We start from the raw sequence: 24,591 nt of genomic DNA on the forward strand, positions 1-24,591 counted from the left end.
AGCGAAAAGGGCGGTCGGTCTAAAGAGTGTTTATCCCCTACACAGGGGTAGGTACTATTATCCAGGAAGGGTGATATGGATGGATGGCATGGAGTCGTTTGGTTGGTCGGTCGGTTAACTTTGCTTGCTTTGGGTCGGCTCAGGTTCGGACTCGTATCGGATACCTCAAATCATAACTGCTGCAATCATCGGTACCTATCACATTGCATGGCATGGCCTGGAGTCGTTCGGTCAGATCTGTCTGTATTGTACTTTATTGCTCATCATTGGGACGTGCGTTTTTTTACTCTTCCGCCATTCCAAAAGGGATGGATGGGCCGGAATGGATGTGTAGGTATCTATGTATGTGTGGGTGTTGCAAACTTGAGCGCAAGATAGCATATATATATATATTGATTTGGATTCAAGGAGGGTTGATGCAATGTTGCGTTGGCTAGTCGATGGTGTTGCAAAGGAGGCATCCCTCCCTTCTTCCCTGATGCACGAACTTCAGCCGTGCTATGAGGGTTCTAGAAGGTGGGAGAAAATTGATGACCTCCAGCAGTTCATCCCGAAACATTGCACATAGCTTCAGAAAGCGGATATCTGGAAACAGCAAGCTTTTCGCCCGGTGTATCTGTATTGCCTGACGTACAAATCCTCTCCCACCAACACCACCCCAATCCCAGCTTAGAACAGCTTTATATAAAAGTTTTTTGCCTTGCCTAAGTAGACGACAATGCCCGCCGGGGTATTGACTACGAAACATCACGAATGCTTTTATCTTAACCCTCAATTACTACTCCTTATAAACCCCATTAACCTCCTCTTTCTTGTCCTCATTCTTCCTCTTGTTCTTCTTTTCCACCTTAGGGACCTCAAAAATCACTGCTCCGCAACGCCCCTCCTTCATGTACTTCCACCTACCGAACCGCATCTCCTTGCCCGTGACGACCACCACACACAGACCATCGCGGCCACGCTCGCCCCGCTCAAAGAGGGCGATGTCGTTTACAATACCGCGGACTAGGTCCTTAGGTTGGCTAGGCGGTGGTGAGGATGAGGATGAGGATTGCGCAGCGAGGGTTGTGGAGGAGGATGTGGAGGAGGACTCGCCATTACTAGTTGCACCGTTAGAGATATTTGTGCTGTTTTCGCAGGTCTCGCTGCCCACGCCGAGGATGCCAACAGCCTCAAGCTTCCGCTTGTCCTCGCTCAACCGCCACACCCTGATGCAACCGTCCCAGCTACCGCTGAAGATCAAATCCGAATAAGGCAGCGTCCGCAGCGCGGTAATACCCCGCGGCTGCGGTGCAGGAATGATACTCGGATCAGGAATCTCATCAGCAGAGTAATCCTCCAACTTAATCGGCGGCTCGAGACCGTGTGCCCGAGCAATAACGTGTAGAGGCTTCTTGCGCTGGATGCTCCACAGCGCCAGGTCACCGTTATCGCTGCCGGTAACGAACATGTCGTCGTCAATCATGGCCACGCGGTCCATGCTGCCCTCGTGCGCGGCAGAGGCTGGATCCATCCCAGGAGGGAGCTTATGCTTCTTGGTGTTGCTGCTGCCGCCCTCGCCGCCGCCGCGGAAGACAAGCTGAGATTCTTCAGGGACCTTCCAATAGCGAGCGGTCCGGTCGCGCGCGCCGACACTGACGCAGCGCTCTTGGCCGAGGGCATCGATGTCAAGGATTTCGTCTTGGTGGCCGAAGAGGGTCTCTACGTAGGCAAGCTCGTCGAGAGACCAAACCTTGACGGTGCGGTCCTTGGAGCAGGAATAAAGTTGGTTCGTGCCACGGCGGAAGGCAAGGCCTGTTACGGCGTCGCGATGTTGTGTGAAAGCTTTGATGGGCTTGAGGTCAGCGGCGTTGTAGACTACCAGGCGCTTGTCGGCACCGCCGGTTACGACGAATTTGCCGTCTTGGGAGGCCTTGACGACGAGAGGGGCCTTGAGATGGCCTTGATAAGTTTTGTCGTTGGCTTTTCGGGCGTCAGCTTTGGCGAAGCATATCCTTTCGGGGCGCTTCTTCGGCGGCGCAGGGGGCTTTTTGGGCTTTTTCTTGGTTGTCTGGGGCCACTGGTTCTTGGGAAGATCCTGCAGCTTCCACTTTGTGAGGTAACCATCCTTTGTCGTTGTGTAGGCGTAAGGAGGGCACACGGCGACGGATGTGACGGTGCCCGAGTTCCAACGAAACTGAGTGTATGTGGCTTTGTCGAAGGCCAGCTCTGAGGCCAGTCTGCGGTATACTTTGCCCTTAGCTTCGGCAACATCCTCCTTGAGCCTCTCGGCGAGTAGGTCGCGATCGATCTCCTCGGCATCGAAGGCGTATTCGTCCAACTGCTCGACTTCCTTGCGCGTTTTCTCAAGGTAGCGCTGGGCCAGCCTCAAACGCTTCTCGGCCGCCGTCTCACCTTCCTTCTCAGACTCGTCGCCCGAGCCGGCATCAGAACTTCTCCGCTCGATGAACTCGTCATCGCCGCTCAGATCGCTGTCGAGATCGCTGCCAGATATCGATTCATCGCGCTCAATGGCCTTCTTCTTGGATGCGGGAGCCGCGGCCTTGGTGGGGGCCTTGGACCCAGATTTTGATGACGATTTGGTGGTTGCGAGCCGCTTTTTCGGCGCATCGGCAGTGGCTGCACGCTTCCTCTTCTTTTCTGAGGCTGGAGCAGTGAAAAATGACGACATGGTGGCTGTTTCGGGCTGGAATGGCGGCCGTTGCGCTGTCGTGGGCGCTTCTCGACGGCGCTGCTTTTGGTCTGTTTAAAATTTCAAAGCGGGCCCAAGAAAAAAGTTGGCCTGGCGGACCCCCCTGCGGGCCTTGCATCGGTGGAGAAACACGCCGATTTGCTCGATTGCTTGGCTGCCAAGCCTCAGTTTGCATTCGTTGCCACACTACAAAGATCAGTCCTTGTGCGCGCCGTTGCCGCTGGATCTGCTGGCGAGCCACGAATTTCAGCCTCACCACGGAGGGCTGGGGCCAGGCGGCCAGCGTTAGCCAGTTGGCCCGAGCGGCGGGGTGATGTGGGGCAGGCTGACAGTGCTGTGGGTCCCCCATCCAGGCGGAAGCTCCAGTGCGCGTCAAGTCGCCTGCCTGCGGGCCAGCTGCCAACCGCAGCTCGAAGCTGGTGAGGTCTGAAGGTCAGGGACTTGATACTTGCTCAGCCCAACAACAGCGCCGACGACAACGACAGCGAAGAGAATCCTCCACACTCCATACTTACCTCTCACTTAAAACATAGTCAGAAACTACAACAATGTAGGTCACTGCCGGCGCCAACATCATGGAACCCCCGCTAACCAAACTCCAGGGAGGTTCTTCTGGGTATTACGGGCAAGGATTTCACCTTGATCGCTGCATCCAAAGCGGCCATGCGGGGACCTACCATTCTCAAGGCCACCGATGATAAGACAAGACAGTTGAACAAGCATACGCTGCTGGCGTTCTCCGGAGAGGCAGGCGACACAGGTTCGTCGACTGGATGTACGATGCGACGGACCATCTAGCTGATTATGGACAGTACAATTCGCGGAATATATCCAGGCCAATTCCCAGCTCTACTCAATGCGCAATGAGACCGACCTTTCTCCAGCAGCCCTCGCACACTTTGTCCGCGGTGAGCTAGCATCCAGCTTGCGCTCGCGGCACCCTTACTCTGTCAACCTGCTCCTCGGCGGCGTCGACCCCATTTCTGGCAAACCCAGTCTCTACTGGATCGATTATCTGGCATCGCTGGCTCCGGTGCCCTATGCCGCCCACGGTTACGCACAGTACGTTGCTTGTAGATCGAGGGACACGCTCAGGAAAGAGTCAGGCTGACTTGTTTGCAGATATTACTGCCTATCTCTCCTCGACAAGCATCATCATCCCGATATTGACCTCGATCAGGGACGCAAGCTTCTCGATATGTGCGCCGACGAGCTGAAGAGGCGGTTACCTATAGACTTCAAGGGTCTAGTGGTCAAGGCAGTGACTAAGAACGGAATTGTGGACCTGCCGTTTGACGATGATAGGATTGTCAAGAGCGCGTGATCGATTGGGAATTGGGTTACAGCGGCTCACGGGGATTCCTACACGTGTAGTATGATGCCTGGCCACAATAGGAATTTCGTGCGCGCGATGGGCATTGGGTATGTTTAGAGGTCCTACCGTTGTCTTTGTCCCTGTCTTCGTTTCAGTTCTTGCCCACGCGTTGCACAGGCAGAACTCGGTCGATCAGACTGATTATCAGTCGAAACGCTGATGCCAATCCTTTTCGACGTCTCGAGGTCGCGTTGCGCTGCCCGTTCTTCGGTTTAACTGTGGCAGTCGATGGCACGAACATTGAGAGTAGCCACGCTAGCACGCTGACCAAGAGCAGGGCAAATAACATAGACCCTACAATCTTGTCAGGAAACACGAAACAGACACTCTTGTTGACTTCAATGCCGGAAGCTCGAGCCAGGATGTGAGATGTAGAAAGGACGTAAATTACATGCAAAGTAGGATGCTAACCAATGGGACGGCTGGCATCAACGGCAACGCTGATCTCGCCCAGCAGAAGAACCTGCCGCAGTACAAACGCACCACCCCGGATTTCAGGGTTGGATGAGGGAATGGCAGCAGGCTCGGCAAACAAAACAACGTCTGAATCGTGATGCCTGTGGTTAACCTGGCAGTTGGTTTCATGGCTGAAGGCTGAAAGTAACTGGAAGGTTTGCGGCATTGATTGGAAACACGCATGCCAAACTTCTTGGCCAAATTAAAAGCTCCCCTGCCCAATCCAGGCGGTGAACATGTCAGTAACGCCCAATTGCACTTGGATGCAGGATCCATCCACTCCCGGGGCCGTGGCAATTGGTGGCCGGAGTGTCCATGTTAGGTACTATCTCAACCAAACCGTAAACCTGACTCAAGGATCATATCGCCTTCTAGATTTGTTTCAGTGGAAATGATGCGGGGGAAGGACGATGGTTAGCGATCTGCAAGGCGGCGAAACATAGTGACCGGGGTGGTCTTCATCGATGTCAGTGTCCTTTTACAAACTTGCAACTGTCTGATGATACCGAAAACGATGGGATTTCGGCAAGCAACGGCAGCAATCGTTGCGGTAACGCGTATCTTGCTACCCAGATGCTGTTCAACTTGCTCAAGCGCCACGTGCATTTGTGATTTGCTTCCTGCAGCCTGCCTGATATGTGATCCTCATCCGATAAACCGGGCCGACCGCAACCTTGCTGCCCTCACCATTCACCCCAATATCACTGCTGGGCTGCCCAGATGAGCGCTGAACGGGTTAGGTTGTACATTCATGTGAAGGCCACAGATAGGACATCAAAATGATAAAAGACAATGCAGCAAGTGTCGTCTGCCCACAAACAGGTGTCATTCACCTGACGAAATTGCCACTAGTGTAATTTGTACAGTACCGTAGTGAAGGAGGGGTTTGGCGAGTGAAACCCGAGATCTCGCCTTCGCCGTTTGCCGTGCGCTTCCCAAGATTTTGTCTCTGTCCCCTGCCGCGATTCATCCCACGGCAGAGCTGGCAGCATAAGACCCCCAGCCAGCGCCCAGTGGCCCACCGCCCAGTGAAGCACGGGCCCAGCACCAAGCGCCAGGGAGAAAACGCGTGGGTGTGGGTGGCCACAGCCCCAGACAAGAAAAAATTCAAGACCGGGGACCAAGTGCCACCCGGCTTCTGGCAGCCTGTGAGCAGCCAGCGAGAGGCTTACTCTGTGGGTCCTTGCCCGATCCGGAAGCAAAGTGGGTCCCTGCCAAAACGCTTTTTCTTTCCCGCCCTCCCATCCGCTGCTCCCCCGATTTTTCTCTTCTTCTTCCCAAGGCCTACACCTCTCAAATCCTCCCGAGGATTTTCGAATCCATTCCCCCAAAATTCGCAAAACCTTTCCATTACATTTGTCCTTCCTTTTTCCTTTTGAGGATCTGCATTTGGGGTTTTCGAAAGGATCGCAGGAAAAAAAAATAAAACACGCTCCCTCATAATAATTTGTTTATTGAGGCGAGCGCGACTCATACCAGACACTAATCGTGGACCTTGAACGCGAGGAAAACTTGGGTTTTTCGCTTCTCGTTCTTCGCCTACGGTGTTTCTTTTCGCCTGTGGTTGAGTTCCCTCCGCGTTCTTTTCCCTCCACGACTTTTTCGGCCTTTTTTTCTTTCGGTTTTCCACCCCACTCTCATTTGAACGGCACCCCGCGTTCTTTTTGAGAGTTCCGGAAATTACCAATCCATTATCGATCTTCGTTTCAGCGCGACGTTCGACCCTTCGACCGACAAGCACTTTGTTGAGCCTGCTACGATCACAAACATGGCGGAGCAACTCAGCAACGGCATGAACAAGCTTTCCCTTGACTCGCAGGCCCCCGCTGCTCCTGCTCAGCAGCCGGCCGTGCGGTCGTACATCCCTCCCCACTTGCGGGCTAAGATGGCCCAACAGCAACAGCAACAACAGGCCGGTGCCAACGGCTCTGCTACGACCCCCAGTGTCGGCGGCGGCCCGTCTAGCACCATGAGCGGCTTGAACAACAGCGCCTGGGCTAAGTATGTTTTATCCCTCCTGCGGCTTATTCGTCGTATTTTTGTCTCGTAACACGTGCTGACCACGCGATAGCAACAACAATTACGATTCCGGTCGTAACTGGGGCAACTATGACTCGTGGAACAGCCGTGGTGGCGGCTTCAACCGCAACGCCTACCGTGGCCCGGGTGGCGGCGGCATGGGCGGTGGCTTCGGCCGCGGTGAGGGCCGCTGGGTTGACGGCAAGCACCTCATTGGTAACCCCGATCCTCGCCTGGAGCGGGAGCTTTTCGGCAGCGCCGACGATCCGAGCAAGCAGCATACTGGCATCAACTTTGAGAAGTATGATGACATTCCCGTCACTCCCTCCGGCCGCGATGTCCCGGAGCCCGTCCTTACCTTCAGCAATCCGCCTCTGGACCCGCATCTGCTGTCCAATATCGAGCTGGCTCGCTATAAGATCCCCACCCCGGTCCAGAAATACTCTATTCCCATTGTCATTAACGGCCGCGACCTGATGGCCTGCGCCCAGACCGGTTCCGGCAAGACTGGCGGTTTCCTCTTCCCCATCCTGCACTTGTCCTTCACCCAGGGCCCATCGCCTGTCCCTGCCCAGCCCGGTGGCTATGGTCGTCAGCGCAAGGCCTACCCCACGGCCCTGATCCTCGCCCCCACTCGTGAGCTGGTCTCTCAGATCTACGATGAGGCTCGCAAATTCGCCTACCGCTCGTGGGTCCGTCCCTGCGTCGTCTACGGTGGTGCAGATATCGGCTCGCAGCTCCGTCAGATCGAGCGCGGTTGCGATCTCCTGGTCGCCACGCCCGGCCGTCTGGTCGACCTGATTGAGCGTGGCCGCATCTCGCTCTGCAACATCAAGTATCTGGTTCTCGACGAGGCCGACCGCATGCTTGATATGGGTTTCGAGCCCCAGATTCGGCGCATCGTCCAGGGTGAGGACATGCCTCCCACCGGCAAGCGTCAGACCCTAATGTTCTCGGCCACCTTCCCCCGTGACATCCAGATGCTCGCTCAGGACTTCCTGCACGACTACATCTTCCTCTCGGTCGGTCGTGTCGGTTCCACTTCTGAGAACATCACCCAGAAGATTGAGTATGTCGAGGATATTGACAAGCGCTCTGTCCTGCTCGACATTTTGCACACCCACACTGGTGGCCTGACCCTCATCTTTGTCGAGACCAAGCGCATGGCCGACTCGCTCTGCGACTTCCTGATTAACCAGAACTTCCCGGCTACCTCAATTCACGGTGACCGTACCCAGCGCGAGCGTGAGCGTGCCCTCGAACTCTTCCGCAACGGCAAGTGCCCCATACTGGTGGCTACTGCTGTCGCTGCTCGTGGTCTCGATATTCCCAACGTCACCCACGTCATCAACTACGATCTGCCCACCGATATCGATGACTACGTCCATCGTATCGGTCGTACTGGCCGTGCCGGCAACACGGGTATTGCCACGGCCTTCTTCAACCGCGGCAACCGTGGCATCGTTCGTGAGTTGATTGACCTGCTCAAGGAGGCCAACCAGGAGATCCCGAGCTTCCTTGAGACTATTGCTCGCGAGTCTTCGTACGGCGGTGGCCGTGGTGGCCGTGGCGGCGGTGGTGGTCGTGGCCGTGGTCGTGGTGGCCAGACCGACTTCCGCAAGTACGGCGGTGGCGGTGGCGGCTTCGGTGGTCCTTCCCACAGCTCTGGTGGCTACGGTGGTGGCTATGGCGGCGGTTATGGCGGCCCCCCGAGTGGTGGTTATGGCGGTTATGGCGGCGGCTACGGCGGTGGCTACGGCAACCCCGGTGGTTCTGGCGGCCAGTCTTGGTGGTAAGCACTCGCCATCATCAGCCTTGCTCCGCCTCCATCCTCTGCCCTCACGATGTGCTCTTTTCGCTTTTTTTTATTTCGGTGTCGACATCATATTTCGCACACGCCACAAATTAGTCACGTGGTTTTCCTTCGGCATCTTCGGAATTTCTAATGGCGGCGAACATGACTAATCATTTCCGACGGGGCCCCAGTAGAACCTCAGATGAGGTTCGTAGCGGCTTTGACGACGATAGATCGGGTTTTTCCTGTCATACGATACAGACAGAGGGACCTCTTTCGACGATTATGATACCCTTAGACCACACCATTTGGGACGTCGGCAACAACATGATGCCGCCCGCTCATACCATGGAGATGGGTTTGGTTTCGCAGGCCTGGTTGATTTGATCTAGACGACGACTTTTTGACGACTGGATCGCGGATCAACCCTTTACGACCATCATGTGTTTTCGCCCTTGGCCTGCTTTTCGGAGGGGGCTCGATGCGTTTACATAGAAATGAGGGTCATGAAAGCCGCAGGTCTTTTCGCCTCATTTTCTCATTTTTCCAGTTTTTTCATGGTTTTTCTGTTAACTCTCTTGATGGCACATCACACACATAGACAAAAGTGGATTTCTCGGTTCTCTGGTCGGTTCGCCAAGTAAAGGGTTTCGGGCCGGGCGGTTCAGGGACAGGGAAGGATTTCAGGAGGCATTCCCAGAGAGCTCAGGGATTTGGCTGGTTATCTTTCGGCATGGTCGAGGGATTGTTTACTCGGCTTCGAAGGCGGCTCTTTTCTCTTTTCTTTCCAAACGGGGAAATAGAAAGGGAAGGGAGCGGGATGATTTGCTTTAGATACCCTTAGGACGACTTCCGATGAAAAGACGGATTGAATCGTCGGAACTTTTTTTTTCATGATTCGTCGGAACTCGTCGCATCTCTGGCACTGAACTGGATCACCACCGGCGTCTGCGGAGGGCATGCAAGGCGGCAGTACAGGGCGCACATAATGATGATGGAGTGCGCGTATGGGTTCTCAGGCATCTTTGAGGTCCTTGTTCACATTGTCGTGGCGTGAGACCACACTATTTACTGAGGAGTCCGAACAAAAAAAATCACTGGTTATATACAATCTTGGTTCTAATGTGACATGATGCCGTGATATGCAGATGTGATCTGTCATCTCTGGAAGGACTGATATCTGTTACATCCGATAGATGCGGTGCGAGTCCTGTTATAGTTCAACACGTGATCACCTTAACGATTTGGAAGTCGTTACCCAGATGACTTCATCCTGGGGCTTTTTGAGACCGAAAAAAAAAGTTATTCGAGCGTGTATTTCACAGATAAAATAGGTATGACCAACAATCCTTGATTCAATTCGACAGATTTCACAATGCAACTTCAGCCGACCATCTATTAAAGCAACCACTGTGTCAACTGCCCGTGTTCTGATGTCAAGCCAAGCGACACATTTTCTTCAGTCTAAGCTCCTGAAGCTGGGTTGCTGGAAGCTTGTAATAGTTCATACTCATCAGTCCCTTTTTTTCCTGTTCTTTAGCATGGCACCTTTGCGGTTCTCTCTTTTCTCCAGCTCGTCCATGTAAGTGACAAGTAAGTCTGAATCTGGTTCATGTAAAAGTCTTCTTATTTTTTCCAGACCTCTGAAAGGGTGTCTTCTAGCAAGTCAACTATATCATTGAGCTGTCCAGTGGAGGTAGTACGCCTTTGCCAGATCAGCGTGCAAAGACAAAAGGTAATGGTTTTTTTTTCACTATATATTTCTTTCTGTATTGGTATGACCTTCCCGAAGAGCTCAATTGCTTTTTTGATCCGCCTGTTGTTTTTCAGAGTCACTGCAAGCCCTGTTTGTGATTTCAGTAACCGAGGAGGGTTGTCATGAACAACTTTCTTGCAGTTGGCAGTAAGCTGCTCAAAGAACCCGACGGCTTTTTCAGAGTAGCTTGCCACATACGCTAATGCCAGACGTTCTTGGACTCTGAGGAGCCTGAGGTCAGGGTCATATGTCAAGGCCTTTTGCACACGGGTGACACCGTGCTCTGCAAGCTTGACCGCTTCTTCGTGTCTGCCACTTATAGTCGAAACTTCCCTTAGGTTTGCCTGGAGTGCAAAGATAAGCTCATGGCCATCTTGCCATTTTCGTTCAAGCTTGGGAGTCATAGATTCATTAAGTCTGACTGCATGCTCGCACTTCCCACTCTCATCATACGCAACGTCAACACTTCGCAGCCAGCAAGCGAGCATTGTCTTGCGAAAGTCTCCTTTCTCGAAGAGATACAACATGTTGAGCTAATGCAACTGCTTCATGAAGTTGGCTGCTCATCGCAGACCTCGGCAAAGTGGCATTGCAAAATCAAGATCAGGATAGTATCCAGGGAATCGAAGCTGGCGATAGCAAGCACAAGCGTCATTGAACCAATTTACCGCTTGTTGGTAATGCTGTTCCCCTCTTAAATGTAGGGTGACTTTTCAAAGCAGAACAGCTCGGGACGTAGTAGCCTCGTCATTTAGCTCCATCCCATTCAGCTTCAAGGCTTTGTAAGCATGTAGCAGAAATGTTGCCCATGTTTTAAGATTCTAATATGAAGGCCAAGGGAGAGTTTTTGACTAACCACGGAGCACTGTCAAGTTCACACTACAACCATAAGCCCCATCGGCGCTGTTGTAGTCTTGTGCCCATCTTTGCATCACTAGGTGGACAAGTGGATGAACACCGAGGAACTTATCTGTGCTGCCGCTATACCTAGTCAAAAAGTTGTAGCTGCATAGCCTTCCGATGGCACCTACTAGCTGGACACTAGAGCCAAGTTCCGGAACAGATGGTAATGCTCGTGGTATCATTTCTTCCTGATGTGAGATATCAAGAGTAGCAACTTAGCTGCAAGCTGGCTTTCAAGGCTAGTGGACTCGCTGGTTTGGTTGAGTGTCTCAAGCATGGTTCGGAGAAAAGAGTGCTCTTGACAACCAGCATATCGATCATAGATATCCTCTGCCAAAAGAGCGAGAGCGTTATCGACGGAGTCGAGGAACAGGTTGAGATTGGTACTGAGAGGGGTTGTCATTTGTGACGATAAAGGCGGCTGTTGGATGTATGGCAGATAATATTTCAGTTCCTTTAGAAGTAGATCAGCTACAGAATCATCCTTAACTGCATGAGGCAGGCATGACAGAAAAAGCCCCATGGCGTTAGATTGGCTCAGTTCTCCTAGACTGATGATGCCATGATGACCCGCAAGCTCCCAGGCGAGATGACTGGACCTTGATGTGAGCAATGCCCAGCTGTTGGGCTGCATGGCAAGTTGTTCAGATTACACTCCGCGATTTCCTTTTTGTCGTTGACACTATCCGCAATCAAAGCCACTTATGAGACTATTCAGAGCTCAAGTTTTGGTGTATCGATTGTTTAAGCTTTATTGTGCCTTTTTTGCTACCTTGATTGTGAAGCTTTTCGGTCATCACCCTGATATCGGCTTCAAATCGGACAGACGAAGCCATGTCATCGAGTGCTGTGTCAACTGTTCCAGTGCCCAATAGGAGAGCTGCAGGGTGAGTTGGGTCCTCCCAACGCCTGACAGTCTAAAAAAGGGTGACTCGTGGCAGATCGTCGTCTACGAACAGCTTTAAATGGAGTTCTTTTGATGTAACAGAGCTTGGATCCTTGGGAAGAGGAATGTGGCAACACCGACCTTCCGTCTTAAAGATGGTCAACATCACTTCATCACTATGCATTTTTGGGAAAAAAGGATCTACAGTGAGCTTATGAGCGGGCGGGGGGAGGAGCAAAGCGTCAAGATTGATGTTGCCATCATCTTCAGGAAGGTCCAAACTCTGAGCTAACTGATATCAGCCCAATCACCTGCCCTCTGCGAGGCAACCCATCCGGATCCCCTGTTTTGCACGACGCCGGAAGTCTGCTACTTTGTAACTTGGGCCCGGGCTCTGTTCTTTCCCAGAGCTGAGCTCGAAGTCAAAGTCAGAATCAGTCGTCGGAAAAGGTAAGAGCTTGATCATCGATCTCGGCTGGACTGGCTGCCTGGGTCCGTTCCTGGGCCATGAGGCAGAACCATGTCGACGATATATTGCGAATGTTTTCACACCGGTTTTAGTCCCTGTTAACGCATCTGACCATGTCCCTACCTAGGTCAGAATCCATATATTGGGCAGTCTCTTCTGGTAATCTAAATTTGGCTGAGTTGTTCACAATCTACATCCGTAGTATGCAATCAACAACTTGATACCCCAATGGCCTGGAGAGGTGAATCAAGAACACTCAGTTCACCCACTTTGTTGCTCATTTCAGGAATTGGTCATCCTTCACGAATGTGTGTAACATGTTATGGTTGCGTACAAACTTTGAAGAATTGACATGATGTAATCCGGAATTCAACTGTCCACTTGCAATGCACTGATAAGTTTATAGTTGAGCTTAATCACTGGGGAAACAGCAAACTTGAGATTAACTCCCTATTGCCCTCTCGCTTCCGCGATGTGGGGTGCGAAAGAAGATGCACCTAACCATGAGATTTGCTTTAAAGAGGACTTCTGATCGCTGCATTGCCTGTTAGGGATAGACCTTTTAGCAATATGTAACAATTGGTAGTCGACATATCCGTACTTCTTTGGCAATAATGCCTCCTAGGCTGCGTTTTACGAAGATAGTTGGAAGTCTGGAGTCATTCTTCTCCTTGTTAGCTGTTGAGTACAATGGAAGAGTTCATGGGGCTATGACAACACCCTATTAGGCTTGAGATGAACTTATCAATGAAAGTTTACTGAAAGCATGATCAAGCTCTTCTGTAAATCTATTGCAATGCTGGAATAGGGATGGCTGACTGCTTAAATTAAGAAAAAGTCCAGCCGGCGTTGCGTTGTAGCCATACGTCCACACCTTAACCATGGGAAGTCTAATAGCAGTAATTCCTGGCGCCAGAACACTTTCCTTGAGCCATCCCGCTTCTCCATATTTTTTTCTTGGGTACTCGCCTAAGCCGTGGACAAGATGATGCTAGCGTTGCCAGTGTTAGCTTTTCACAGATACTCAAATATCAAGCAGAACATCGTGGTTAGTCATCTACATGGTTCGATTACATGGCTCGAAGCCGATTGCTCATCAATCTTTGGGCTTTGATGGACCTCCTTAAACCTTTCGGATACACATTTTTGCAAAAGCAGCATTGTACCTTGATGCTGGTTGACTCTTCTTCAGTTTAGCAGTGATAGCATGTTGCACCATGTGTTCCTAATTTGCTGAACTGCCAAATCTTGGAAAATAGGGAAGATGATATATCTTAGGTCAAGCTTTGATCATGGAGATGAGGTAACGGGGACCTAAAACAGGACAAAGGGCTGTGTCCGAATTCTAAGTCACTTCCTCAAGCCAACCTGGAAAATGTAGCTATGCCATAAGTCCAAGCGATGGAGGTCACAGCCTTTCAGAGAAACATGGTACGATATAGTACCTGATTAACGCTTGAATACCTCATCGAGTGGCTTGCGGTTGGCTATGATCATGTGACTAACGAATCCCTTGTCATGCCACTTGGAAGCCTGCCCAAGCAGGCTTCGGGTTGTTTTGCCATGCTGGTTTAGGAGGTCCGTTGTATAGAGAAATAAAACATGAGTACAACTGCTGAGCCTCAACACATACTGAGTCACTAATACGTTATCACATACCAAGCCAGGTATAAGCGGAGAAGCCGAAGAACCATGCACATCCATCTCTTGTCTGGTCGATAGTATTCTGGTTCATGACATGCTTAACTAAACAAATGATCATGCAGTAAGCTCCTCAAGAATCGACTCAAGCTCCTCCTTCCTAAAGGGGAGGCTTAGCAACTCGGTGCCAATAGCATCTTTGTGACTAGCAATGATCTGGTGATCATGAAATCTGCCCTATGTCAGCCAAACGTATCGAAAACAAGGCTGCAACAAAGTGAGTGACATACTCTTTCAACAAAGTCCTAAATGCCATCTCCGAACTGCAAATGAACTCTTCTACAGCCTTCTGATACACCATCCGATACTCCACAGCAGCCTCTTCCCCATTCTTACTCTCATCCTCCATAGCGACCAACACCTCGCCGACCAGCAACCGAAACAAACTCCTCGCGTTCTCGGGCAAACTTCGCAGCACGAAGATGACACCCTCTTTCCCCCCCACGCGTCTCGCCTTCCGACCAAGGAGCTCGTGCACCTCGTCGACAACGTCGATCTCACAGGGTGCACGGGGAGCAAAGGTCGTGGCGTCGTGGAAGGCAAGGTTGAGTTGGGCCCGGGCCGAGGCGTCCCAGAGGAAGAAAAAATCGGGTGTGTCGGCTGCGAGGGCGAGACGAATTTTGTGTGAGTGGTGACAAGCTAGTGTGCAGAAGAGGAATTGGAGGGCAGATTTTCGGAGGGAGGGGGAGTCGACGGAGTTTATGAGTAAGGTTAGGGTTAGGGGGGTTGAGGAGAGTTGGCTTAGGAGAGCTGAGATTGTTGGGGTGAGGTCGGAGGTTGAGTCTGGGTTTGGGGAGAGTGCTGATAAGAGGGTAGTGAGGATATCGCGGGCTGTGAGGGTGCGTACGTAGCCGTTTATTATGACAATACGATGATTCGGGCTGGGATAATTAGAGTTAAGGTAACAGGCAAAGTTGTGGAGGAGCCGACGCTTAGAGCCGTAACCATAGAGGCATAGTGTAAACCCCTGGGACATCTCGAAGGCCCACTGGGGGAAAGATTCAGCATGGAGGGAGTGTAGGAAGTCAACATCTGCTGCATGCGAGTCTTTGAGCTTGGGTAGGAGAGAGAAGTATTCTTCGTGGGTGAGGAGCTTGAGCGAGGAGAGGGTGTTAGACGATGTCTTGGTCAACCCAGGCTTGTTTTGGTAGAAGTATTGCTCGTGGGGAGGGAGGTCGCGCGGAGGTGTTGGGGAGCGTTTTCGAGCTCGGGCCCTGGGCTTTCGCCCAGGTCTCCCTCGATTTGAGGGCGTTGCTGGCTCCTGCTCCTCCTCCTGTTCCTGCTCCTCGTCATCCTCTTCTTCCTGCTCCTCTTCGCTGGATTCGTATATCTCCCGCGCAATATCCCTGTCCTCAAGCTCGTCGTCGCTGACTGCGTCCCCCATAACCCGCTCAATGAGCGCCCGAGCACTCTTCTTGCGAGCCGACCTGTCGGCAATGCTCCGCCTACTAGGTGTATCGACGCCGTTGGATTTTATCGGGGTCACTGCTTGCACTGTTCGTTGTCGTTGCGCTGAATGAGTCGTGGCTTGACCGTTTGTCACTGTTGGAGCAGCTTTGGGTGGTCGACCCCTTCGCTTCCTAGGGGTCGGTTCTAACTCTGGCTGAGGTACATTTTCGTCATTTTCCACCTCATCGTCGTTAATTATGGGGCTCTGGGCATTCAAATCGACGTTAGCGGTCCGTCGCCGCTTCTTTATGGCTGCGTTGTCGTCGGGCACATCGTAGGGATCGACTGCTCGTTCGCACTTATGGTCGGTCCGTGGTGCTAGCGCATCAACAGCGCCTGTAATTTTCCTTCGCACCATTGCTTATTACCTATGCTTGGTAAAAAATTTGGGACCAGATGGTTTCATGATGAAGTTGCAACGGAGAAGTGTCCTGGTCCCTAAAGTTCGGCGCTGGTTAATAGAAACGCGCTTGGCGACGACGGACGCGTCGGGCCTGGTAGGTAGTTGAACTTGTGTCTGTGCATAACCCTAGTTTCAGGGTTGACATAGCCACTCAGATTTCACCATTCGTGTTCCTGCCAAAGACTCAAATTCGATTCTTTGTTCTATACGGATCTGTCCGACAGTTTACAATCGCTTCTAACTTTACTTTTTGTTCGTTACTGGAATTGCTCGAAGCAGATCTGGTTTTGCAAAATGAGCTTGAATCTGAACTTGTCGGCTTCCCTCAACATTTTCCGGCTATTGGCGAAGCCATCACTTTGTCTCCCTCATGCGACAGTAGCAACTTTTGATGACCTGCCTATTCCCCTAAACAAGGCGTTTTCAGCAAGGGAAAAGTCCGTCGATATCAGAGCAATTGTATTAGATAAGGACGACTGTTTTTCTTATCCTGAAGAGAACTCTGTCTATGGGCCGTACCAGGTATCTCACACAAGATCTCCGTTCACTGTCAAATGCTGACCCGAGAAGCACCGTTTTGAAGTCTTGCGCGCTGCTTATCCTGGTCGCTGTCTTCTCATAGTGTCCAACACAGCTGGCGCTACCAGCTACGACCGGGATGGCTCTCTTGCTGCTGCCGTCGAAAAAGCTACTGGCATCCATGTCCTCCCTCATTCGGTGAAGAAGCCTGGCTGTGGTGATGAAATCCTGGCCTACTTCCAGCAGCACCCTGAGACTGGCGTTACTGGGCCTCATCAGATTGCTGTTGTCGGCGACCGCCTATTTACCGACATGATGCTGGCCAACATGATGGGCAGTTGGGGCATTTGGGTTAAGGATGGCGTTGTTCCGTTACAACAAAAAAGCATCGTAAGCATCACATTCAGCAGTTACTCGGGGTCTATTCACTAACTTTGCATACAGTTTGCGAGGGTAGAGAGAAAGCTTGCTCCCTGGCTGCTCTCCCGTGGTTATGCCTCCACAGACCCCTCAAGCCCATTTGATTGAAAGCTTCAGAATGACAAAACTTGCTTTATGGCGTCCGCTACACTATCCTCCGCATATGGGTATCCTGACTGTCTCTTGTATCTCCTAGCCAGTGTCTATCCCAATGGCGTGAATCCATCTTTAATCTCAGATGGTTGTGGCTGTCTAGGTACTTGCTTTGCTCTCCCGTGCCTCAAGATATTGCGATTATAGTCCTTCCTGCTGACCATATTTTGATCAGACAAAACCTAAACAAATTCGGTCAGCACAAGATCAAATTATGCATGGAAATAATAATACAAATAAAAATAGAAAGTAAAAATAAAATAAAGAATGAAATAAGAGATCCAAAATACAAAAATGGGGAGACATACCAGTTACCAATCTACCCATGTTGAACACAGTCACGGTCATGAAAAACAAGGGTGGCAGATGACCAAAAGTAGCCGCCTCGTCTTCAAGATTTGGCCCCTGCGGGCTTGTTTCCATCCTACGTCTGTTATGATGGCAAAAACAGTACAGCTAGGAGACCTACCATCTAGAGTCTTGAATCTCTTTGCGGAGCTCAAACATGTCCAAGATCATGATGGGCATCCATATCAAAAAGAACAGCACAATTCCGCCAATAATCCACTCAATAAGCAATATGTCTTCACTCTCGGAAATAAGATAAGTTGAAAGGCCACAGCTGGAACTTCTGACAAATGCACTGACGAGGAAAATGCCTAATGGTATCACCAAAAGCAACTGTAGCCCAAAAGGACCTGCAAGAATCCATGTCGCATCGATATCATAAGCTTCACTTGTGTTCGCAGCGTCGAAGTCAAGTCTGTAGTCGAACCCTTCGACAAAAATTCCGGATAAGCTGCAAGTAGCGGGCAGCAGCCGGACGGTATACGAGGGGAGAGCCAATAAGTCTGTTGCGTTATCTTTTGCCAGCTGCTGCCCAGGATGCAAAGTGAACTCAGACATACCGAGATTGCTGTGTGGCAGATAGTTCATCGACCCGATCACAACGAAGAGGAATAGGGACATCGTGAGCCTCAAAAGTCCCAGAGAGCCGTCTTCAGTACATTCGCCGACAGACGAAAACTGCCATCATATGACTGAACAGACTCATTTCCAACAGACCGGAGACAATGTGATAATGATAGCTCGAGATCTCACAACCCTTAGAGAACCGGAGAGCGACTGCGTAGGCCGCACCTGTGACGATCAATTGGTCGCTACAATTCAGTATTAGGGACTCGATCATATCGATCACTGCGAGGACATGCTCCTGCTCTTTGGTCGAGCTGATACTGATCAGGTAGGTTCAATTTGTTGTCAATGCAAGTGACTCAACACATACTCAGACCGCGGGGATTTTTGCGCGTGTTTGAGTCTTCTATAGACAAGATGAGCAACTGTCAGAAAGACTGCAAGGGCAGTAACAACAGTGAGTGACAAGACAACCTAGTCATATGTCGTTAGCCAAACTCGAGACTGATGTTAGTCTATCTAGAAGACGAGCTATCAACCACTTACACCAATGCCAGCCACGTCGGCATCCGCAGGGAATTCTCCCTTAACACGTCGCTGATGGAAAGGATACTGGGGTTGTTCCAATCGCCGGACACGCGAATTGTGCAGTTCGGCTCTATCCCGTACTTCTTGCGACATGAGTCGAGAGAAATACAATTCTGCATGCCGGGTGTGGAGCCGTAGGTTTTAAAACGGAGATCGCTGCCACGACGAACAGTCCAAAGAACCATTGACGGCAGTGATTTGAAGCTTTGGTCTCCTAGGGGATCCTAGACGAGAAGTCATAGTGCTTATATACTTCATGTTAGTGTTCTGGATTGGAGTCTTGGACGCAGTATCGTTGGTTGCCCGCTAAAAGCAGGCAAGACCGCAAGACTTACGGTGAGTTCTGGACTGTGTTGGACGCCGTCTTTATTTTTTGGTTGTTGTTGTTGTTGGAGGAGGATATGGTGCTCCCGCGTCCTCAATCCCACGCCTCAGCCATCACCCACGCCCTCCATGCGTGCCATTTAGTGGTCCTGGCTCGCTCCACTTACTTTGGTGTCAATAAATGCCAGAAACCAGCGAGCCAGAACCTGAAGGTTGATTGTGAAGAGCCATTGGACGGTTGAAGAGGTTTTCGAGGGCTGTCTGGCAGTGCACTTAACTGTGAAACGCTGCGGGGTTCGCGGGACTTACCCTGGATGCAAGGCAGAAATTCTTGCGCGTGCGGCCCTCAAGGGTAGTTCCAATCAACATCTCGAAGAAGCCTCGCCAAAAAGTACGAGGAGGTTGTCGCTTGGCTCCGACGACTTGCTGGGTTGCTGGACGCTGCTGCGGGGCAACGCAAGTTCTTCGTCCCTGACCTTTCAGATTCTTGTATGATGACACAGCCCTTTTGTTTTTTCTGCTTCCAATTCTAACCCTGTGTCATTCGATCACTACTTGGTCATGATTGGCCAGCAACGGTTGAGGATTATAGGACATCCGTGTGTGATGGGTGTGGATTCTTTCCCGAAGTTCTCACAGTGAATTAATACGGTTCAGCTTATTGCCCATATACCTTCTTCGCTTGTTCAGACCATCGAAACTAGATATCTTAGAGCCATTCAGTGGAAAATATATGTTCCTCTCAATGAGATACACCGTTAGCTGTTGGAGGTTGAACTTACACAAACTCACCCTATCAATAAGATCCTACCTACATCTTGAGCAAGTAGTCCTACCTCTCAAATCGGATCAGTGAAGCCCATCTTTAATGTAACATTTCGTAAGTCCGAGATAAGAGATACCAGAGACATATCCCAGCAGAAGCAGGAGATCACTGACATTCAAGCACACAGATTTCCTGCTCGAATCCTAGACCCTCGGGTACCCTTTCCTCCCTCCGGTTTATTGTCATCCTGTTCGGACAAGCTCATCCAACGGTTTCAATGCGACCCCAAGAGCACAGCCTCAAGCTAAACCGCCCCAAAACTTACGGTGTGCCTGTCAGCGCATGTGACCGGGAAGCAGATAATGCCGTAACGGATTGGGTTCAATGGGCCCCTCCCTGCTTTTCATGTTCAGGACTTTGCAAAATCTGGAACTCGGATCCAACGACCTAACTCCAGGTCCTGGATAGCCATTTTCCAACCTCACGAAGCTTGCACTGCCACATAGTTCAGAGGTTATCGGTCTCGCTTCCCCAAAGGAAACAATCTGTGTTATATCTTTCGAATGCCGTCGCAAAAATAAATTTACTTCGGAGAAGATTCTCCGGGATAACTTCGGGTACATACTTCCATGGTTGATATACACAGTGTACGGTTTCCAAGTTGTCACGTCTCCTAGTTTCTCACCACTGGCTTGAGCTTCAACATAGATCCTTCATGCCAAAGCGTATAATACTTCAGGTCATCCCACCAACTCTGACCTTCCGGCATCAGCTCAAGGCCAAACTTCCAGAACAACCGGGCAAGGATAAGACGATTTTGGGCATATGCCATCCTACATCAATAGTAGTCAGCCACTATAACCAGCCACCTTGGAAACTGAGGGGTAAAGAACAGCACCTACGGCTTCCCAACGCAGTTGCGCGGGCCATAAGAGAAAGCCTGCGCTGCGCTGCGAACATCATTCGCGTACCCGGGGTCACCCAGCCACCGTTCGGGGATGAACTTGTCTGGATTGTGGAAATGCTTAAGGCCCAATCCTGTTGTCTTAGCCTATCTCTCGAGACATGTATCCAAAAAGAATTTGTTGATATCCAAAAAAAGTATCAAGCGCTGCCATCCTACCCCTTTACACAGCATTGCTAATCGACCCCTGATTCCCTCCCCGACTGGCACTCCTCCTCGGCCACATCATTCTTCTCCTCTGCGTTTGCGTCGTCCCCGACGACAAGCTATCAATACTATACCTCTTCTCCATATGCTTCTGCGGCTCCTCATATCCAGCCGCAAGATATCTCCTTGGTCCCTCATGCCTCTCCCCATCCTCCTCCTCTTCCTCATCCCTCAGCGCCTGCCGTATCGACGGTAACCTCGTCATCCCACACTCCTTCTTCCGGCTGTGATACACATCCTGATAGTCAATCCCCGCTTCCACCACCGCGGCACGGCTGCCTCGTCTGCGGGACGGGCCGCACCCTGCAGTGCCGAGGAACGTGCCAAACATCTCCGACGGCGACTGGGAAGAGCAATCATGCATAGCTGGTGCCGGCGGCGGTACCTGCGCCCAGTAAAGCGGCATGTCGCGCATACCGCCCGGTTGGACAACTTTTGGTGTTTCGAGACCCATATCTTTCATGTTGCGCATGAGTTCGCACGCAAACCGGTTATGTCTAGTTAAGCGAAGCAGCTCATTCTGGTAGTTGCTTTTATGAAAATAAACGAAGTTGACTGTGATGCTGCTGACCTCGTCGATGGTCTGCACCTCTGTAATAATCTTTGGCGCATAATCACGCTTATTCTGTAGACAGAACTCGACCATGCGGGCCTTGAGCTCCTCAATCTGGGCCTCGGTCGTGCCGAAGCGGAGCTTGAGGGGGATTGGGTCGGCCAGGCCTTGGCTGCGGCGCTGGTTGAGAATAAAAAGGTTGTTGAGGATGGAGTTGGGGGCTTGCACGACGTGGCCTTGCATCTTCTTGAACTCGGTGTACAGCAGGGAGACCTCGACAACGTAGTAGTCGTCGCCGCGCATCATAGAGCCGGTGTTGCCGTAGATGGTGACGCGGTCGCCTACATCGAAGGGGTGTTTGACAAAGACGAAGATTATAGACTGGGCGGTTAGTAGAGGTTATGACGAATGGTAGAGAAAGGCTTACCTGGAGAAATTCTTGGGCTGTGGCTTGTAGCAACCAGGACAACCCGAGTACGAAAGTCCCAGTTGAGGTGAGAGCTGCAGCAGCCGAGTTGGAGATGATGCTGATGAAGACAATAATAACAATGACGACGATGAGAAACATAAAGACTTCATCAAGCTTCTTGATAACCGAGTCCAGATCCTTCAGTGATGCGGCAATGGCCTTCTTCTCGAGATGTATCTCGTTGCACACCATCTCGAGCTCCTCCATCGATATGTCGCCATTCAAGTCCTTGTCAAAGACACCAAAGCAAGTCTCGGAATCCTCCTGGGTGGCAAAAGCCGGGTACAGATCCTCGACTGTGATAGTCGTCCTGCCCGGCTGGACAAATGTCCGGTAAAACACCCTAGCAAGCGTGTAGCTGGACTCCGTGTTCCGAAGCAACTCTAACACAACCTTTCGTGGGTGGTTGCCTTTAAGATGACGACGGCCTGTAAAGTCACCCGCAACTCGAGAAGCAGCGTTTCCAACCTTGTGCATGACGTGTCGGGCATTTTCTTGGATTGTCTTCATTGTGGAGGGAGGCTTGATGGAGACGTGACCCGCGTTGGTGTTATCCCAGACCGAATCTTTTTCAGTAAGCTTGGCTTTGGCGTAGGTGTAAAGCGTGACCAAAAACTCGACTTGCATCTGGTTCTCGCGGATGCGATGTGAGTATGTCCGGAGATGAAAAGAGCTTGCGATCCATTTGATCAGGATCTTCTCGACAAGATTGAGCGTCACAAGGACGAAAAAGGCGATGATGATCTTCCAGACAATAGTAAGCCATAAAATAGTCCGCTTTTCGGTATCCTTCTCCCCATCCTTCCATACCCGGTGGTCATCAAGGATGGGGTGATATGAGACCAACACTGTGAGCAACCAAATGAAGAGAGAAGTGGGCAACTCTAGCTGCTTTCCAATATCCCTCCACTTCTTATGATTTGCTGAGCCAACTGTGTCGGCGACAAAGGCCATGATGTAAGGAAGCAGCGCAGTGATCAACCGTGAGGCCCATAGTGTGAGCCAAACGACTTCAAGCCAGATGCCAAACCAGAGCAGTCGGACTCCTCCAGGGCCGCCAACCGGTCTAGCCTGACGATTATAGGCAAAAAGATCCAGAAATATGGGGACCAGAATAACCACGCCGGGAGGGATAGCGTAGACAACATAGCGCAGCACCCTAGGAAACTTTTTAACCGACTTCCAGAGTCGCGTGAGCCAAGTGGACTTTGGAGGAGTGCTCGGCACGGACGAGCTGGATGTGGCCGCCCTGTTGAATGTATCTTCAATCTGCTCGGTCCGGCTCCGGTTCTTGGAACGGTCTCGGGCTTCAGTTCGGTGCTGATGGGAGACAACACGCTCGGCCCGGAGCACTTCGAGGTCGTCGTAGAGCCGGTTCGCTTCCTCCCTCGATTCCTGTGAACTCTCGCTCAATAGGGACACCGATTCCGGAGCCAGATGCTCCTGGTCAACCTTCTTTTCGGAAGGCTCGGCATCGGGTGAGTCAGAGACGGAAGGCTGTTGGATATGTAAGGTTTGTTTGGCATTTGCAGGGGCCGTGTCTCCTGTCGAAGCCATTCTTTGTTGGGAAGAACGTACTCATCGAATAGCGAGGGATGATATGCATGCACGATTTGCCTTAAGAGTCAGAGAAAACCGTTGTTAGTCCTCAAGTCTGGGACAAAACGGCGCTCCACCGACTTGAAACCCGGGCGCTTTCCGTGTCCCTGGTTTTGGATTTTCATCCAAATTCCTCGCAGAGCGATCGGCATTATGATCCACAGACAGGGAAGCGCTGCTTAATAGTGATGGATCATGGCCTGTGTCTGACCTAGCAGTGGCTGCATTGATAGATCCATCTAAGTTGAGAGCGATAATAACTTGTTACTCATCTAATTTCAACGACGCTCGAATCCTCGTGTGCCTCAAGAGAAGCCATCATGTGGTCGCTTCAACAATATTTGTGCTCTTCGCACCCTCAGGTGGTTGTAGTAGGGTCCCGTGGTTGCTTGGGCGCTCGGGGCATCAAGCTTTCAATTGAAGACGGTTCCATTGTGTTGATCCGTGTGGCAAAATTCATCATCGGAATACCAGTCGTCCATTTTAAAGACGGGCGACTAGTCGTCAGGCTTCCCAAGCCAAGGTTGCACTACACGACGCGCGTAGCCGTAGTTGATTGCGTTGGTCCCCACAGCCGCTGACCGTTTTCACATGGTGTCGAACAAATATGAGAGCTGTGATTTCGGAACTTTACTTACGATTTGGAATCCCCTCAAGGTGTGTCAGGTAGTCGGTGCGAGGGTGATGACAAATGTGATAGATTAGATCAAAAGTCAGCAGCTGAGAGCGGAGCTTTGGGAAGTTTCGTGACCAAAATTTCACTGACGTCATTGGTCTTGGCGCCAAGCCTTCTGTCCACGGAGGAAGTTTTCCACCCTTTGCTTTCCGGGAGCCAAGCCAGTCAGGGTCCTGGTGCGGGATCATGCTCAAACTCACGCTTTTCTTCCCAGCATTAGCTTGAGTCTTCACCTGAGTTGAGCTTGAACATTATGCCTCTATTCCGCAAATGATTCTAAAAGTGGAATAACTGGTGATATTCTCTGCTTGTTCCAGAATAAAGTTGCTCACCTTGGAAGTAGAAGCTTTAACTCTACTGCGGAATTAAGAGCGCCATTAAAGTCATACCCGCTGGTCACCCCGACCCATCTCCATCAGCTTTCAAGTCCTTTCATCCCGGTAGCTTTACCATCAAATAGCATGCGGCTCTCTTCCAGCGATCAGAATCTTAGGGGTGCCATATAGGGTAACCTTTGCAATGTCCTCCAGCCCC

General features: G+C 51.2%; 6 protein-coding genes across 6 annotated transcripts; 3 read left to right on the forward strand and 3 right to left on the reverse strand.

The window, feature by feature from the left end:
- Positions 1-778: 778 nt before the first annotated feature.
- Positions 779-2,671, reverse strand: CTHT_0065050 (uncharacterized protein; the record flags this gene model as incomplete). The annotated part of the gene is made up of 1 exon (XM_006696745.1): positions 779-2,671. One exon carries the CDS (start codon positions 2,669-2,671, stop codon positions 779-781), a length of 1,893 nt encoding a protein of 630 aa, XP_006696808.1.
- Positions 2,672-3,355: 684 nt separating this feature from the next.
- CTHT_0065060 (uncharacterized protein) lies at positions 3,356-4,575 on the forward strand (the record flags this gene model as incomplete). Its single annotated transcript, XM_006696746.1, has 5 exons — positions 3,356-3,452; positions 3,505-3,754; positions 3,815-4,012; positions 4,088-4,114; positions 4,377-4,575. The coding sequence occupies 5 exons, from the start codon at positions 3,356-3,358 to the stop codon at positions 4,573-4,575; spliced, it is 771 nt and encodes a 256-aa protein (XP_006696809.1).
- A 1,716-nt stretch (positions 4,576-6,291) lies between these two features.
- On the forward strand, positions 6,292-8,338 carry CTHT_0065070 (uncharacterized protein; the record flags this gene model as incomplete). Its single annotated transcript, XM_006696747.1, has 2 exons — positions 6,292-6,524; positions 6,595-8,338. The coding sequence occupies 2 exons, from the start codon at positions 6,292-6,294 to the stop codon at positions 8,336-8,338; spliced, it is 1,977 nt and encodes a 658-aa protein (XP_006696810.1).
- A 5,771-nt stretch (positions 8,339-14,109) lies between these two features.
- Positions 14,110-15,859, reverse strand: CTHT_0065080 (origin recognition complex subunit 2-like protein; the record flags this gene model as incomplete). The annotated part of the gene is made up of 2 exons (XM_006696748.1): positions 14,110-14,224; positions 14,283-15,859. 2 exons carry the CDS (start codon positions 15,857-15,859, stop codon positions 14,110-14,112), a joined length of 1,692 nt encoding a protein of 563 aa, XP_006696811.1.
- Positions 15,860-16,198: 339 nt separating this feature from the next.
- CTHT_0065090 (uncharacterized protein) lies at positions 16,199-16,951 on the forward strand (the record flags this gene model as incomplete). The annotated part of the gene is made up of 3 exons (XM_006696749.1): positions 16,199-16,363; positions 16,475-16,813; positions 16,868-16,951. The coding sequence occupies 3 exons, from the start codon at positions 16,199-16,201 to the stop codon at positions 16,949-16,951; spliced, it is 588 nt and encodes a 195-aa protein (XP_006696812.1).
- A 3,765-nt stretch (positions 16,952-20,716) lies between these two features.
- CTHT_0065100 (uncharacterized protein) lies at positions 20,717-23,339 on the reverse strand (the record flags this gene model as incomplete). Its single annotated transcript, XM_006696750.1, has 2 exons — positions 20,717-21,694; positions 21,792-23,339. 2 exons carry the CDS (start codon positions 23,337-23,339, stop codon positions 20,717-20,719), a joined length of 2,526 nt encoding a protein of 841 aa, XP_006696813.1.
- Between the last annotated feature and the right edge of the window lie 1,252 nt (positions 23,340-24,591).

This window comes from Thermochaetoides thermophila (genome assembly GCF_000221225.1).
Source record: "Thermochaetoides thermophila DSM 1495 unplaced genomic scaffold scf7180000011822, whole genome shotgun sequence".
NCBI lineage: Eukaryota > Fungi > Ascomycota > Sordariomycetes > Sordariales > Chaetomiaceae > Thermochaetoides > Thermochaetoides thermophila.